Here is a 16,701-nt window from a genome sequence, read left to right as displayed (position 1 = left end):
TGCTAGACAGGGTCTCCTGAAACACAAGGTCTTTTGGCTTGTTGATCCTGCTGTATGAGATGTACAATACCTCATGTGTTTCCTAAAACAGGCTACACAGACACCAAACATCAACAAAATGTGAGCTTAGTATCAGAGTGGCAGTGTGATTCCCTCTCTTCCACAAACAGCCCTAGTACTAGCAGGTGTCCAGCCCAGGAGCTCAGCTCAGCTACAGAAAGATGTTTGTGGAGGCCTAAAGGAAAATCTCACATTTTGTATCAAAATGGGGTGAATTAGGATCACCTTTAATCTCTTACACAGGGCCTGGGCCCTGTCACCTCCACAAAGCTGTTGTCAAGCTCCTGCGCTGGTGCAGTAAAAGTCCCAAGTCTCCTTTCTAGACCCTGCTTTCCTTTTCATGTTTTTACCTGCTTCTTCTCCCACCCATCTCAGTGCTCTGGACAAAAGAGCTCTCCCTCTACATCCTTCAGTGCCTGGATACCTCTTTGGATTGCCTCCTGCTGTCCTCCTCCTCTTACCTCCATTAACAAGCATCTCCCCCTTCTCTGCTACCAACCTCACGACTACCTATGCGCTCATCAATTCATCCTACAGTGTTTTTGTGCTGTTTGCACATGATAAATCCTGCTGCTGTCACGTACCACTTAACTCCAGGAAGTGTGGCAGAAGACCAGCTTGTCTGAGACACATTAAAAAAAGTGGAATGTAAAAATATACTGATCCAGAACCACAGCTGTACAAAGAGTTGTCTCCTCACGTGAGTGCCAAGGAAAGAGCTCATCCGATGTGGTGACAGCAGAGGCCTGCAGCGTGCGTGGGTGAGAGCCCCGGGAAGGACTGGAACATGTGTGATGCAGGAGGAGGAGGGTAAGAGCAGGAGATGGGTATTGGCATATGTCAGCGAGGAAGAGGTGGTTTGGCTTTCTGCAGAGCGTAGGAAGAAAATGATTCCTCGTGTGTGTGTGCATGTGTTGCAAGACCAGCATTGCAGAATAAAGGGATTCTCTGCCTAAGGAGCTAAATTGGCTGCCCTTTGAGCATTTTAATAGCTTTTTTTTTTTTCTTCTTTCCAAAGCTTCTGTCACCAGGAACTCTCTGACTCCAGCTGCGAGAGAGTGTGAAGCATCCAAGATCATTTTTGAGTGCTCTATTGCCAACATCTGCCCAAGGCCTCTAGGAGCAGTAGGCACCAGGCCTCAAGCTGTGTGTGCCTGCCTGGGTCTAAGCTTAGCCCCCAGCTTTCCAATGGCTTTAGTTTGCACTTCTGTTCCCTTGCATAGCTCCTTTGCCCTTTCTTGTTCCTACCACAGCCTCTGCCGCATTGAACAGGAGACTAAAGCAATGATACCCTGTCCCTTGATTGCAGTTACAAGTCACATTTAGATACACGGTAGAGCAGTCTGCCAAGCAGCTGCTTTTCCTAAGTGCAGACATGGAAGGTCCACAGCAGCATATGATCCAAATCTGATCCAAAATGCAATCTAGTGGACTTGTTCCCAGAAGGAGCTGCCTGTCTGCCCTCTCATGTGCTGAGGAGATCAGACACTAAGCCATGGTTTAGCTTTCAGGCAGCTCCATTCCTCCATACCACTGTGGGATCACACAAATACCAGTGCCAACACTTCAGAGAGGGTGGGACTGCATGGCCATGGGCAGGGCAGAATGGCAGCCACCACCACCCAGATTGGTTTGAACTGCCCTGAAACAACACCCTGACAAGAGTGCTAGATGAGCTGCAGTCAAGGGAAGGCCCAGCATCTCCCAAATTAACTCCGTGATTTGCTGCAGTTTTATTAACTCCTGCTTTACAAAAATGGGCTGAATTAGCTAGAAGCACAAGCCTTGGCAGTGAAAGACAACACCAGCTTCACGGTCGTTTGCATCCAGATTCAGATGAGAAAAAACATGCAGTCCACATAAGTGATTTGTTAATCAGTCTCGCAGGGCTATCACTCCTTCCCTTCTAGCTTATCTGGCACATCCTTCACCTTAAAGCATACATTTTCCTGCTTCTCCAGGGGACCACCCTCTGTAAAACCTTAAACAGCTACCCTTTTCAAGACCAGAGGATAGCAGTAAAGAAGAGTCAGTGAGCAAATAAGGTGTCTGCTCCATGCTTCTAAAAGGTGTAAGATTTTTCACCCCTCTCATTCTGAGTCAGAAGGTGCTGTGCTACTCAGACCCCCCTTTTCCTCTCTCTGTGAATGTTTTTGATTACTTAGAGAGTCAGTGAAGTAGATATCTGCAGATAACCCATCAAAAAAGTAAAAAAAAAAATAATAAAATAACAAAAGCAGAAAGGTAGGAAGAAAAGAAGTGGTAAGATAATGGAATAGTACAGGCTGAAGGGAGACAGATCTAAAAGTTTGGAAAAAGCCCTCCTGGCTTCCTTGTGCTGCCATCTACCAAGTGCTCAAATGCTTCCTCAGAGATACAGGGACAGTACTGGGCTTGAAATTTTTAGGGCAAGACCAGAAAAGCTGTCAAAAAACTGCAAGGCCTTCACTCCTCCCATGCCCTTTCCTTAGAGTCCTACTGTGAGGATACATCCAAACCCTTCTGCAGATCATGGAGAAAACGTCCTCAGCCCAAGACCTCTATGTTCTGCTAGTTAAATTCAGCCTCAGGGCCATTCCTGCCTTTCCAAGCCCCAACCAAGCACGCTGAGTGAACCACTCACAAATCAAACAGGCTGGGGCTGGTGCTCTCCTGGCTCGTTTGTAGCAGCAGTCCCCAGCAAACTACAAAGCTGAGACTGGCCAGCAGCAAGGGCCAAGCTAGGTGTAGCATTCCCTCAGTCCTGGTTTGTAGGTTCAGCCCACCAACACAGGTCTTCCCTGTTGTAGCCCCTTCCGTCCCTGCAGTGAGTGGTTTCACTCCCTTTGTACCCACCTCCTCACACTAACTGAAATACTCATTCAGCCCCAGCACATAAAACCATGCCCACAAATCACAGAAAGCTTTCAGTTTGCGCGCATAAATCTAGAATTATGAAAAATTGCCTGCTGAGCCAAGCAGAACTGGGGGGCTGGTGTGCAGGAAGGACATCTGACATCCTGCAGGAAGACAGCAGGCAGGTCAGACTGAGCCAATGCCCCCGGAGCAGGGAACCACCTTTTGCAAAAGGCATGAAGACTTGTACTGCCTACTGACCCACACCTCTTAGCAGCCCGTCACTAGGGAGATTAGCCACTCACTGCTACCCACAGTTCAAAGAGATCCTAAAAAAAAAAAAAAAAAGAGCTGGAGCAAAGCAGATTCAACTCCTTCTGACAATGCACTCAAAGGGGAAAATATTCTGCATAAAAGGCAAGGACTGGGGAAAAAAGATAACTGCGATCAGCACCTAAGCAATACATGAGGGAAAAAGGCTGTTTTCCCTCCTTCTCTTCCACCAAGGAAATTTCAAAGTGGTGTAAGACAAATAATGAGAAAAGCCATCAAAGCAAGCTGGTGATTCATTAAAATAAAAAAAATGCATTATGCATTGAGAGTAGTCAATTAGGAGATGCAAACTGCACGCTGTCCTGTCACCCCAGGGGAAGCACAAGCAAGGGGAGTGGGAGGAAAGGATAAGCAGAAAAGGAAAAATTTACAAGCATAAACAAAACCCAGCTATGACCCCAAGGTGAATAGCTTGTAGGAAACAGCAGCCATCACTAACCCACCCAGAGCAGCTGGAAGCTCCCTTTGTCTTTGGATTGCTACGAAGAGAATGAACGTAGCTACTCTCCAGACAGAGTGGTGTCAACCAAAGCATTACTGCTTCGAAAAATAAGGGCTACTGGTGCCAAATGATCAAAGAAAGTATCCACATTCAGATTCCCAGAGTGGAAGGCTGGGAAGCATCAGAAGCAAGTACTTTTCTTCCCTGAGCTCAGTGCAAGCAGTGTGGGAGAGAGCACAAAGGGTTCCCAGTTCCCTCCAGCACACCTACAGCCCTCTCCTTAGATATGTAGTCTTCTTTTCCTCCCCACATCATACAAGAAGTCACTACAGGGCCAGCGAGAGTGTGAACTGGCCTGCTGAGCCCAATGCTGACAGGCCTCCCCCTTCCTGCTTTGTAAGATCTGACAAACATACTGCTCCAAAAAGAGATCATCAAGATTATCCTCCCGAGCCTGCCCCTAGCCTGGGCTCTAGCACTTCATTAGGATTCTGCATGACACTTTCCAAAGCCTGCATCCCTCATTGAGATGCTGACAGACAACGAGAGAACACAAAGTGCTCCCTCCCCTCTGAGGGGGCATTCCAGCCTGCAATTTCTGCTGTGACTCAATCAGCATCCACTTTAATGAGGCCATCTACTATCTCCCGGCCTTGGTGACTGATGTTTGAGCTTGTACCTCAGTCTCTGATTGCTCAGTCCTCCCTCTTCTCAGCTGCAGTTCTCCTCAGTTAACAAAATATGACCAAGAATTGTAGGACAAACAGTGCACCCAATTCCCAGTACTGCAGCTTCTAGCAGATCTTTGTCAGCTGATAATCCGTTTAGCAGCTAAAAGCAAGCATGTTTAGCTGACAGGATCTGGGAATACATCTTGAAGGTTTGTGTGCGTTAACAATCTCCTGGGCTTTGTAGGAGATGTTTTTGCACTGGCTAATTTGGGTCACTTTTGATCAGCCAGTGTCTTTGGCACACTGCCACAATGCCTCTTATGAATTTACTCTCTGAGCTGCACCTCTCTTTTGTCCAATCTCCTACATCCTTCTGTCTCTTAATAATGTCAGTCTTGGTGTGTCCTCATCGGGAAGGACTGAACTGCCTTCTAATGAAATTACGAGGCAGATGAATCAAGCCCAATGAGGCACGTAGGAGTTTACTATTGTGTAGGTCTATGGCCTCCTTGCTCAGCACCACATGCAGGTAAGGGAACTTCACAACTTCAAACTTATTGGACACATTTCAACTCCTAGAAGAGCTGAGAAGGGCTGCATCGCACCCTTAGGAGTTAAATATCCCCCTTAGTTTTCCCAACTCATTCCATTTGTTTTGCTTCCTAGTCCCATTTACATTATTCTTTAGAAATAAGAATGCAAAAATGAGTTTTATAGTGCAAATTAATATTCTGGAAAACAGCTTTTCCTGCTATGATTTCTGATGTTTTCCTTACCTTTTTTCCCCATCTAGGCTTCCTGTTTGGTTTGAGTTTGCAGGTAAAATACAAATCCACTTAGTACATAACTACACATCGTAGAAATGATGTATGACAAATTATTATAACACCACTAAGGACAAAACTCTAATCATACTTTTCCTCTGGGTTTCCGAACTGTTTTCCAAGCAGAAAACAGAGAGGAGCTGCACTATATCCTTTAGAGAACAAGGACACTGAATAAACTGTTTCTTAGCAACAAACAAACGAATAGCTCAAGTTCCCAGTCTGCCTCACAAAGGCGCAACCAGTATTTAGGAACCGAGAAAATAATGGAAGCAGGAAGACTCACCTCCCCCTTCTTTACAGTCATGGACTGCCGACGAGGAGTGATCTCTTCATTGATGCTGGAAAGGAAGTTCTGCGAGATCCGCAGGGCATCCTGCAGGAGTGGATGATCAGGGTGGCTCACTGGAGTGTGCTTGAGCAAATCCTGCCACCAGGAACACAAGCAAAGAATAGAACCATGAGCACCACTGGAAAGCAGAAGGGTCTGAAGGTCTCTAACTAGAGCCATGGGACAAGATGCTCCATGACTTCTTACACAGTAGAATAAGGCTGTATGTATAGAGGAAGAAGAGAAGAAGAGAAGTGATGCTCTGCACTTTGTAACACCAATGGATGGGTACCATCCCTGGGCTCTTCCCCCTCAGTGTAAAGTGAAGAGGCTCTTGTGCAGCATAAGAGCTTAATTTTTGCAGTCCTGCAGCTCTATGGAAAATTTAAAGGGACAAAAAAAAAAAAAAAAAAAAAAAGGGACGAAAAGTTTGAAAACTACCCTTTAGATACTTACATGCAGTACAAGTGTGCTGCGAGTCACTCGATCCACAGGTTTGTATAGCAGAGCTGTGAAAAAAAAAGCAATGTAAACATAAAAAAGAGGTACCTAAACACAGCCCCTACAGAGCAACTTGTCCAATGCCACTGAATGTACAGGCACAGGTTTATTAACCAACGAGCTACTAGAAACCCTTCTCTAAGGTTAATGTGCTACACAGCCAATTAAACACACATGAACACAGAGGAAATAAACATGCTCCACGGGAAACAAATGCCCACTTGTGAGCACACCCTGTCAGACAGTGGATGAGCACACAAGGCAGTACCGAACAACTGCACACAGCATGGCACACTTCGAACAATTCCCTGGCAACCTGCCTGGTCCCACAGGTCAGAATCGGGCCTCGCCAAGGAGGTCCCTGAAAGGTTGGCAGTGCCTCCCTCCTTTTGGAGTTCAGCACGACACTGTTGAGTGCTTCCAAACCCTGATAATAGGCCAAGAAAAGGAAGGGGATTGGCTTTTACATTAGTCAGTATGGAAGCTTCATATAAAGTGGCTTATCTACTTTGCGCATGTATAAAGACAAGCACAATGAAAGCTGACCTTGACCAGGCTCTCTTGAGATGGCAAAAAACATAACAATTACTTGTAGACTGACGTTTGTGCTATCACTGTGTAGGAGTCATTTTCTTAAGAACACAGCAGTCCTTTGGTTAGCCTGGTTTTGCCCAAAGGGACTCATCAGGTTTTACGCTGGGCAGAGGTTTGCCCATGCATGCATGCAGTTTACTATGCACAAGCTCTACTACTTAGCAAAAGGCAACCGATTTCCTAGGTAAAGCCAGCAGAGATTCCATAATCTTCCAGCATTTAAAAAGAAGAAGTAAGAGTGGAGGTTTGGCAACAGCCCCCACACAGTCCTGACAAACCAGTCTCCTCTGCATGGATCACTCACTTTCCAAGGAATTTTTCGTCGTCTGATCTTTAGATTCCTTTGTGCTTCTAGCCTTTAGATTCTAAAAGAAAAAGAAAACCCACGTAGCAGGCAGTCAATCACCTTGAAATATCACATGGGAATGTAAGAGTCTATCTGCTCCTCCAAAGAAGGGCCTAAGCGTGAATGGAGGACAGCCCTCTCACATTTCAAGTCAGTGAAGGAAAAATGTACTTTCCTTCTTGATAACTTCACCCTTGCCATGTCACAGGCACCCACGCATCTCAAATATTAATCAGGTTTCTTAGGAGTGTATGTCAATAGAGATGCAACAAAGCAGGGAACCACCTACAGCAACAGAGGGATGGTGGAATTTTTAATCACCTGTAAGAGAAAGGCATGTCCATAAGGATGCAGCCGTTGTCACAGCATGCATATGCCACCAATAAAGTACAGGACTGGGATTTAGCATCCCCTGGTTATACTTCCTTATATGTGCTCTGAGCTGTGCGACCTTGGCCAAGTCATTGTCTTTCATGGCCATAAAGGAACGATATCTGCGACACTTCTTTTTGCACATGGACTATGAAGCTGCACGTATTCATGTGCTGAGTGCTCTGAAATCCTCAGCAGGACGCTAACACAAATGCAAAAGTATCATTACCATCATTCTAAATGCAGCAGGTACTGGCATAATTTCAGCATTAGCCTTCAGAAAACAGAAGAACTGAGGGATCACATCTGCACAGAGCCCAGCACCCTGCTGCCCTAATCTCTACTCTATCCTCTAGGTGTTACCGTAACACTATCCATACATAGTGCTATTAATAAATGGGAAACTCCACGGAATGCATTTTAGTACTGAAAGGAAAGTAAGCACAGGGGAAGCTACTCTACTAATGAGCTGACACCACTGGAGCACAGAAGTGATAGGGCAAAGGACCAGAACCTGGTGGAAACCCTCAGTAAAGAGAATAGAAGGCACTTGCACTCTGATGAGTAGTACAACAGATCCCAACAGGCAAGCCTTGCTTCCTTTGTTTCACAGAGGGACTGTTTCATTTTATCTGTTTATTATAAAAATCTAAAGGGACATGCAACATTCAATGTACTCATTAGCTTTTTCAGGGCAATAAGCACTCCCAGTATTATTCAGCTCTGATTATTTATTTGCTTGTTTTTAAGGACACAGATATGAAGTTCACATTCTCTTGGCAACTGAGTTCTTCAAGATATAATTACTGCAGTGCAAACAGTCAATGAGACCATGCACTGCCAGCAAAGCTGGTGGCCTGGGAAGCCTGAAAAAGCCTTCAAAATGCTTCAACACAAAGTACTCCTCTTAAAGACAGGAAATCAGAGCAGCCGGGAAGTAATCTAGATTATGCTTGACACACTTGCCATTTTAAATTGAGTTTTCCTGTGCTACTCTCATCTTCTCCAAGGCAGTGAAGTCTGCAATTCCACAGATAGCCATAACACAAGCCATTAAGGATGGCTTTTTACATCACAGTCAGCATCATCATTAACAAGAGAAATATTTGGGAAGCTCAAAAACAGCTTTCACTGCTAGAAATGCATGCAGGTGGCACAGAGCTGGGAATTTCAAAGTAATGCCAATTGTTATGACAAGATTCCTTGGGCAGAAACAGCACATAAAGGCTGTCCATAAGATAACCTCTATTAGACCAAAGTACAAATTGTTGCAAGAACACAAGCTGAAGCTAAGGGAGTTCATAACTCCTTCAGAAGTCAAGGTGGCAAAGATACTTGGAGAATAGACAGGAGTGACATTGCAGGGTACTAGTCAGATTCAGATGTTTCGTGTGTCTGAATACCATGATATTACCTCAGAGATTTCAGCAAACTGAGCATTGGCTTGGCAGCATTTCTCTGCTGTCTCCATAGCAACTTCATAGTTATCCACAAAGGCCCGGTACACTCCCAGCTGGCTAGCCTGCAGGAAGCAAAACAAAATAAAATAAATGCTAGGGAAGAAGACAGTTTGGGATGGCCAGCCTTGGCATCTAATGATCATGTCATGTTCCTTCACAACAAAGAATTGCAGGGAATGCTGAGCAGGCCCAGAAAGACAGCTCTGACCTGTAAGCTTTGCTTAACCAAGGCAGTCCCATGCATCCATCTCCATCCACCCTGAACAAGTTCACTTACTGGGCTGTGAGGATGACACACCCTTATTACTGCCATCTATTTTTCCCTTCTGAACTGCCAGATTAGTATCTATTAATATTTTTGCTCATTGATGCAACTGGAACTGCTGGCTGTTTGCCACAGAATATGAATCAGACAGGAATGATTCAGCCCAACAGCACAAATGTGACCACAGTAAGCTACTTGTTGGCTTTTGCACGCATGCTGGTCACACTAAAACAAACCCAGATATTAACCTATATCTGCATCAGTAAACATTGTTGTAAAGGGCAGCAGAGTGCTGAAAATACAGAAGAGAGCCAGAGCATGATCTGTTTGAAAGGCAGTGACTGCAGCACTTAGGTGACAGAGAATGACAGTTCAAGCAGAAGGAATACACCATTGGTCTGGATGAAGACACAGCAGGCCTCAGTGTCTAGTAATAAACAAACCACTGTCATCACTGAGCCCTAGCACTAATTCTGTTTGCTGACTTTTTTATTAATTGCAGTGATATTCATGCCAGAGAACATAAGATCCAGCTCAGGAAACCCCTGGGTAGCTTCCAAGCTTGTCTGGATTGCAGAACAGCTTTTACGCTGCAGAGCTCCACAGGCTGTGCTGTGAACACCTCAGCAGCTTGAATGTGCTTGCAGAAGTGTGGTCAGTTCTGAGCCAACAGGTGGAGTGCTGAAAAAGACTTCTTTTTAATAAAGTTGTGTTTTTATTTTTCCAAAAAAAGCTTACACTTATGATTTCTGCACCTTCCCTGCCACCTCTGCCCCATAGAGGCACCAGACAGAGCAGTAGGTGCTCTTTTCCTCTCCTCCTCTGTCATAACCATTGTGTTTCTCATTCTCTATGGAGCTTTGTGCAAGAAATGATGGAAGAGAAAAAGGCACTCCCCGAAGAACATTCCCTGCACAGATTTCTTTAGCTAATGGAGGCTACAGAAGTGAGCTATTTTCTATGGCGCATTTTACTAAAAGATTAGGAACCAGCCTCAACCCTCACACAAAATAACATTGTTATGGCTGAGGCTGGAGGAAACTGTGCTCACTTATGCCAGGGGTGATCTGGCCCCTGGAAGTGTGGAGATAATTAAATCTGTAGCTGCCACTGGGGCACAATTCTCTGAAGATGCTGTCAGAATTATCACTCACATGCAGGACTTATGATGTTTAGATTTGGATGACGCCAGCTAATGTGGCAGAACTTTAGAGTTTCTCCATTACTGTGTGGCTCTTCCATTTCCTACTACTCCTTAACAATCTTCCTAAGATTTCATTTTCCTTCTCTACACTTGCTGTCATTAAAATATCTATTCAATTAAAGTCTGATCATCCAATCAAAGCAATGATGCTCACACTAGACATTAATGCTGGCTTAAGTTTTCCCTTTTTTGATTAAGAAGAAGGCAACGAAAACTAAACAAGCTTTGGTAAAAATAACTGGCTTTTGGTTAAAAAAAATCCATTCCTGAAAACTATTAGTGATAATATTTGCTAAATATTTTTTTATTTCTAAAAAAAAAGTTCTGAAGTGTTTCCTTTTAGTTATAAAATTGTACAAAATATTCCTCAAACACAAGAAGCATATTTCACTCCCACATGCCTGATGGCTTTTGTTGTTTTTATTTTTTTTCCTCCCTCTCTTTTCCTTAGTTTCAACAGAGAAACTTGCCCAGTGCCAGGACCAGAGGCAATCGGCACAAACTGAAACACAAAAGGTTCTGTATGAACATGAGGAAGCACTTCTTTACTGTGCAGGTGACAGAACACTGGCACAGGTTGCCCAGAGAGGTCGTACAGCCTCCCTCCTTGCAGATCTTCTAAGACCACCTGAACATGGTCCTGGGCAACCTGCTCTAGGCAGCCCTGCTTGAGCAGGGAAGTGGGAACAGATGAGCTCCAGAGGTCCCTTCCAACCTCAACCATTCTGTGAAAGAGGTGGAACAACGGTCACTAACATTGCAAATCTATTGTACTTTGTACCAGACCACATGAAATTCTAGTATTCCTTGCATGCACCATCTATAACTTTAGTCTACGGTGCTTTGCTTTGCAAGATATTAATGCCCCCAGAGAACACAGAGTAACAGCAAGGATTCTAGTGCTTATCATTAGATTGCATGACATGACCACAACTAGACAGTCTACTCCCAAAGATTTGATGTACAACCTGTATAGATGTCTTCTTACGCCTGATATTCTTGCCATTTCTCTCATCTAGCTGCTTCTCACTGCCTGCCAAAAATGACTAAGTTTATCTCATCCAGCTAGGAGTTCATGATTCCCACTGATACTGTACCAAACCATCAGAAACTGAAATTTCTGAAAGCTTTCTGCACTAGGGCGATTTGTTTCTTTGCTTCCAATACTAACCCAACAAAATCATCGGGTTACATATGCACAAGAATCAAGGGAACACAAAAATACAGTGCTATAGAAGGGCCTGTGATCACCATCAGCAAGAAGCGGTCTTAAACAAAGGCCTAAAAAGCTGCACAGTGAGTCAAAGCTTGCTTGACAGCCAGCAGTGGTAAAGAATATATTCAGCTCTTCTTCGATTAACACTATGTTCATTATTGCACTACACTTTCAATGCACTTTCATCAACCTTCTATACCTTTGCTTCAGCAACCAGCAGCAGGTGGCTTTGTCTTCTTAAACCAGTTGCTCAAATTTCAAATTGCATATGCAGAGCTACTCACCAAGGCACCAACTCAATCCCTGCTGGCTAAAACATGCTGCCAGTGAAAAGTAGGCTCCTGTATTTTCATCAAGATGCTGGTGTGCATAGAAAACATCATCTTCCTGGCCTTCCGCCCCCTGCTCCATAGGCAATGGCATTGGTACTGGGCTAGACAGCTGCTAACAATTGAGTGACCTTGGTAAAGTGTACTCCCCATCCAATAAACCCCTCACTGGAATGTAACTCCTACCCTGAGAATCAGAAGCACCTCAGGAATGCAGAGATTCCTTTCTTTTCTAAAAGGCAAAAAACAGCCCCTTTAATCCTTTGCTCTCTGCACATGCTAGGGGAAAGGCTGAAGGGGCCAAAGGAATTTCCTAGAACATAAACAATTTTTCATCTGACTCAGAAACTCAGCATTTTTCATTCAGCCACAGGAATATAGTTGATATGACTTTGTCCTGTTCTGCACTCAGAGAATTTTGTTGTAGTTGTTTGAAGGAGTCTTAGTAGCAGGTTGAATGGATCAGCAGAGCAGCAAGGGGAATCTCAAAAAGTGGGGTGGTAGAAATGCAAAGCTGAAGGTGACAACCATAAAAACAGAGAAATTCAGTACAAGATAGAGGAAAGCACCACAGAGAGAATGAAGTATGTGCGAGGGAGCTCAGCAACAAGGAGAAACACTTATCTTTCAGTGTTAAAAAGTAGGGATTTTTAAACACTGCCATTGTCCCATCTTCCTCTAAATGGCTTGATGACACTGCAGACACCCTGGAGATTCAACATTTCTCTAAAACTGTATTCACATTAGTAGCACAGCTTGTTGGAGCCTTTAATTAACAGCAATGAAAGAGCCACTTTAGCTGTAGGCCTTTCACTGCAGTGAGGCAAAGCTATAAGCCTATCATCTACTCCAGCTATGGGCTTTCATCCCTGTAGTCTATGCAAAGTCAGTAGAAGGAATTAGAGCAGCACCTGTTAGATGAATAAGAGATAAGAGAAGCTTTGGCGATGGCAGCTAACTCACCAGCTTTTGGAAGAGGTCTCCTACGCGTTGCTGGTGACTCCACTGCTGCACTCGGGGAAAGAGCCCATCATAGAATTCTTTGTGGATCTCATAGAGCTCAGGCACTTTGAAGAATATTGTCTCAATCTGCTGACTAGTCAGCACAGGCTGAGATGTGGTGGCAGCTGCTTTCAAAGGCTTCATAGGCTGAAATGAGGAATGAAGGAAATCATTACCATGCAAACCAAGCACATCCACCCTTACCACATTACAACACATCCTTCCAAAGAGCTGTCCTGTTAATAAGTGATATTTGCATTCATACAACTCCTGAAAGCTAGACATTAACAAAATCTCTCATGGTGATCAGCCACCCCTGGTATATGGATTTCCCCAGGATGTCTGAAGGTGATTAAAATCCCTTTGCACTCAGTTTCCTCAATCTCTGTTCAGCTGTAGAACACTGTGTCTAATAGTTAGCACTGAATACTGAAAGATGGGGCTCCTGTACACTAGCACACTAATAACTCCCTGGTTGTGCCATATTCAATCCTCTCCTTAAGCTTCTCTTTCTCTACTGGAGAAGAAGGGTAACAGGAACCTTTTGCACTGAGCAACCGATAAGCCAAGGTACCTGAAGTTCTGGGAAACTCTAGACAGAAGCAGCAGTGAAAAGGCAAGTACCAGTGTTTGAAATGGTGTCTGCCACCAGTGCTTACCAGCAGCAGAGCCTCCAGGTGGCTCAGGTAGGTTTCCTCACTGGCCAGGATTCCTGACAGGACCCATTTTCTCATCTCCAGGCCTTTCTCCAGATCTGGCTCACTCTACAAAGAAGTTGTTAAAAGGGAAAAAAATAGGAAAAAAAAATGAGGATGGGGAGAAGGTATAATTCAGTTGACCACAGCATACTCAGTTGTTTGATTTACTTAACAGACTAATGAAAAACAACCAAAAGAAAACACCTGTGCTAATTGTCTAGTTTCTAGAAATATACATCAATAAAAACATCAAGGAAATTTTTTATTTACCAGAAACTGATGCCACTTAGATTGTTTATGGGTGTTAGCTTTAGTCATCCAAATTTGGTGCCTCAGTTAGTTGCCTGGGATTCTTCACATAATTTAAAACTTAAAATTTCAAAACTCAAAATTTATCTTTCTAAACAAATTTTAGGGTCCCTTGGTTCTGTGCAGTTCACTCCCTCCTCCCCTGAGAGTTGTCTATGATCCTATTCCAAAGCCATGTGTTTCTCTATGCAGACAGGATCACCTCCCCTGTATCTACACAGATGCGCATGAATATAGAGCAGTTACAGGCTGACACTGCTGTTAAGATGGCTGTTCTTTCTCCCACTCTCTACTACTCACCAAGTTATTTTTCAGTGCCAGCATGTATAATGTCTATTTTTAGTTAGAAGATGGAATAATCAGCAGTGCTTGGAATGCACATGCTGATTTTCTTATCAGGATTCCACGAAGCTGTTCTTAACCAAAACAATTGAAGAAGGAGAGAGAAGAAATAAATATGTGCATGAGCAAATGTACACACCAAAGGAAGATTATTACTTCTCTTAACAGTTGATGTTAATCTCTTTCATATTTCAACTATCCTTCTCCAAACCGCTACCTGAAAAATGTTTAACCATATAAAATGAAACGGAGTATTTCCACAAACTCTGAAAATAAATTGGCCAAACAGTGAAGGTTATAAATAACGAGAACACATCCCCCCCCACACTTCTACAGAACATTATTTCCATTTCTTGTTATTTCTGCCATTCATATAAATGGCTTTTTACAATTTGTGCACCATTATTATGTCGTTAAATATCTCCAAGAGTAGAGTCAGTAGTTAGATCTGCAAAAGTAAATACTTTTCAAGGGTTTTGGGTAGGTTGTTTGGGGCGCCGTCCTACTCCTGTTAATATCCAGAGGAATCTTTGGCTATTGATTTTAGCAGCAGGGGGATTAGGAAACATAACAGCTTGTTCCACTCTACTGGCTGAACATAAAGCCCTTCTATAGCTGATTTTAAAAAGCTCCATTTAATTTAGGGTCCTATGCTTTGAACTCTGCAAATGTATAGATGAGGTTCACTATGGAGAGAAGGTACCGTGGCTCTAGGTAAGCTTACAGCAGCCATCACACTGAATGTGACTTTGAGCCCACGCACCACACTAAGAACGAAACATATCCTCACGCTCCCAGATATTTTTGGATTCAATCTCATCAGTAACAACCCTGACTTTCAAACGCTTTCGTTAAATTTCACAAGCTATTTTCTAGGCTAAAAGACTTTGCAGCAGCTCCTTTAAAAAAATTTTGTGAGGTGCCAAATAACACCAACACCTCCTAAGCGAAAGTGGCAGACAGAAGCTGTTCTAAGGAAATGAATAAGATTTACATGTATGTCAGGTGCTACATGGAAAGAAGAACTTGTCTTTGCATCCTGCCTTTCAGAGAGGTTCAGTAAGAGCCACAGCGCCTTTTAAAATCTTGAAAGGGCATCTCAAAGGAGCTACGAATTTGTAATTCAGCAGCCACATTCAGAAGATTTAAGAAAAACACCAGTGACAAACTACATGGTAAAAGGAACACTGCAACAGATTCTGTGCATTACAGAGCACTTGTTACAGCTCAGTCAGGAATCTGCAACAATATTATGACCATTCCTTTTCATTTCTATACCCATAGTGCCTGGATGTCCACCCCTGGGCTGGGCATGGTGCACACAGGTAATCAAGAAAGACAGCATCAAGACGCCTAACAATTTCTTCCATTTAATGGGGCAAGCACTCAGCTGTCTCTGTGGAACTCCCAGGAGCTCTGATGCAAGAAACACTCAAATCTCTTGGCTTCCAAAGATTTCTTACAACATTTACAAAAGAAAAACGCAGCTTCACAAAGAAGCATTGAAAAAAACGAACAGTGCTCCAAAGTCCCCACTGCTGCGGATGAGGTAAGCGGTCAATATTGACACAGCACTATAATTATGTCTAGCAGGTTCTCTTGGAGGAGGTGAGGGTTTAAAAACCAGCTGGGTATGTTTGTAACATCTGTAAAGAGCAGCACATGATGACGAGTCGTTTAAATGATTCAAACTTCCCCATCGCAACTGTGACACAACAGTTTTCATTATAGTACTGAGAACAGCTTTCCTCTTCACAAATAAAAGCTTTAATTTATAAGCCAGTTCTTGCTGGGCATCGTCAGCTGACAGAGACGGCATTTTCTGTCTGAATGTTAATTTCCTCTCTTAAAGAGATTTGCTTTCAGGGAGACAAACATCTCCCAGGACACACTACAGACCTTCCTTCCTGGCCATTACCACAAGGTCACATTGAGAAGTCCACAGTGTTGTCCTAATCCTTTTTATAGGAGAATTTTCCAAGTGCAATGCTTGCAAAACTGTAGCCTCAGCGCCAGCCAGCCAGAGCAGGGCCCGGCTGCTTTAAGATATAGGGCAGCAGTTGCTGAAGAAACCCTCTGGGGAGTTTTTTCAACAATCACAGAGCACACTGCAAGATTTCCAAAGCAATACCTCCAATTTACATATGGATTCCTGAATGTGGAAAGATGATCTCCTGCTGCTCCTGCTGCGTCAGGGATCAATATGCTACCATGCTGCTGCTGTCTCCATTGTGCTGCCACGCTGCATCTCCTCCTGAGAACCAGTGCCCTGACATGGGTTTCCTGCTGAGGAAGGCCTTTTCTGACAATGTCATCTGGGGCTGTGCTAGGCAGCAGCTCTTGCTGCTAGACGAACTCCTGGAGACCAGTCCCTGTTCTTCCTCAGCCTCAGGGTGCTTTTTAAGTCATGCTTGTTATGAAATTCACTCCAGGACTGAGAAATTCACTGGGAGCTGGTGCCAAAACCAGGAATATGAGAAACAAATTCATTATTTGATATTACAACATTTCTCACTTACAGAATTGGGAACAGGCTCACCTGCACACCCAAAACAAGTCAGAGCAAT

At 43.8% G+C, this 16,701-nt stretch overlaps 1 protein-coding gene across 4 annotated transcripts in view; it reads right to left on the bottom strand.

Moving 5' to 3' along the window:
- BCR (BCR activator of RhoGEF and GTPase) overlaps nucleotides 1–16,701 on the bottom strand; it is a 102,789-nt gene that overhangs the window by 30,921 nt on the left and 55,167 nt on the right. For all 4 annotated transcript variants that reach the window (XM_027469697.3, XM_072024596.1, XM_038187693.2 and 1 more), the window contains 6 exons: nucleotides 13,445–13,549; nucleotides 12,747–12,932; nucleotides 8,724–8,831; nucleotides 6,896–6,956; nucleotides 5,953–6,005; nucleotides 5,452–5,592 (listed from right to left, as the gene is read on the bottom strand). In XM_027469697.3, coding sequence (XP_027325498.1) covers nucleotides 5,452–5,592; nucleotides 5,953–6,005; nucleotides 6,896–6,956; nucleotides 8,724–8,831; nucleotides 12,747–12,932; nucleotides 13,445–13,549 — 654 coding nt within the window. The remainder of the gene's footprint in view (nucleotides 1–5,451; nucleotides 5,593–5,952; nucleotides 6,006–6,895; nucleotides 6,957–8,723; nucleotides 8,832–12,746; nucleotides 12,933–13,444; nucleotides 13,550–16,701) is intronic.

This window comes from Anas platyrhynchos, chromosome 16, assembly GCF_047663525.1.
Source record: "Anas platyrhynchos isolate ZD024472 breed Pekin duck chromosome 16, IASCAAS_PekinDuck_T2T, whole genome shotgun sequence".
NCBI lineage: Eukaryota > Metazoa > Chordata > Aves > Anseriformes > Anatidae > Anas > Anas platyrhynchos.
Note: the sequence above shows the minus strand (reverse complement) of the source record. Positions and strands in the feature narration are given on the sequence as shown.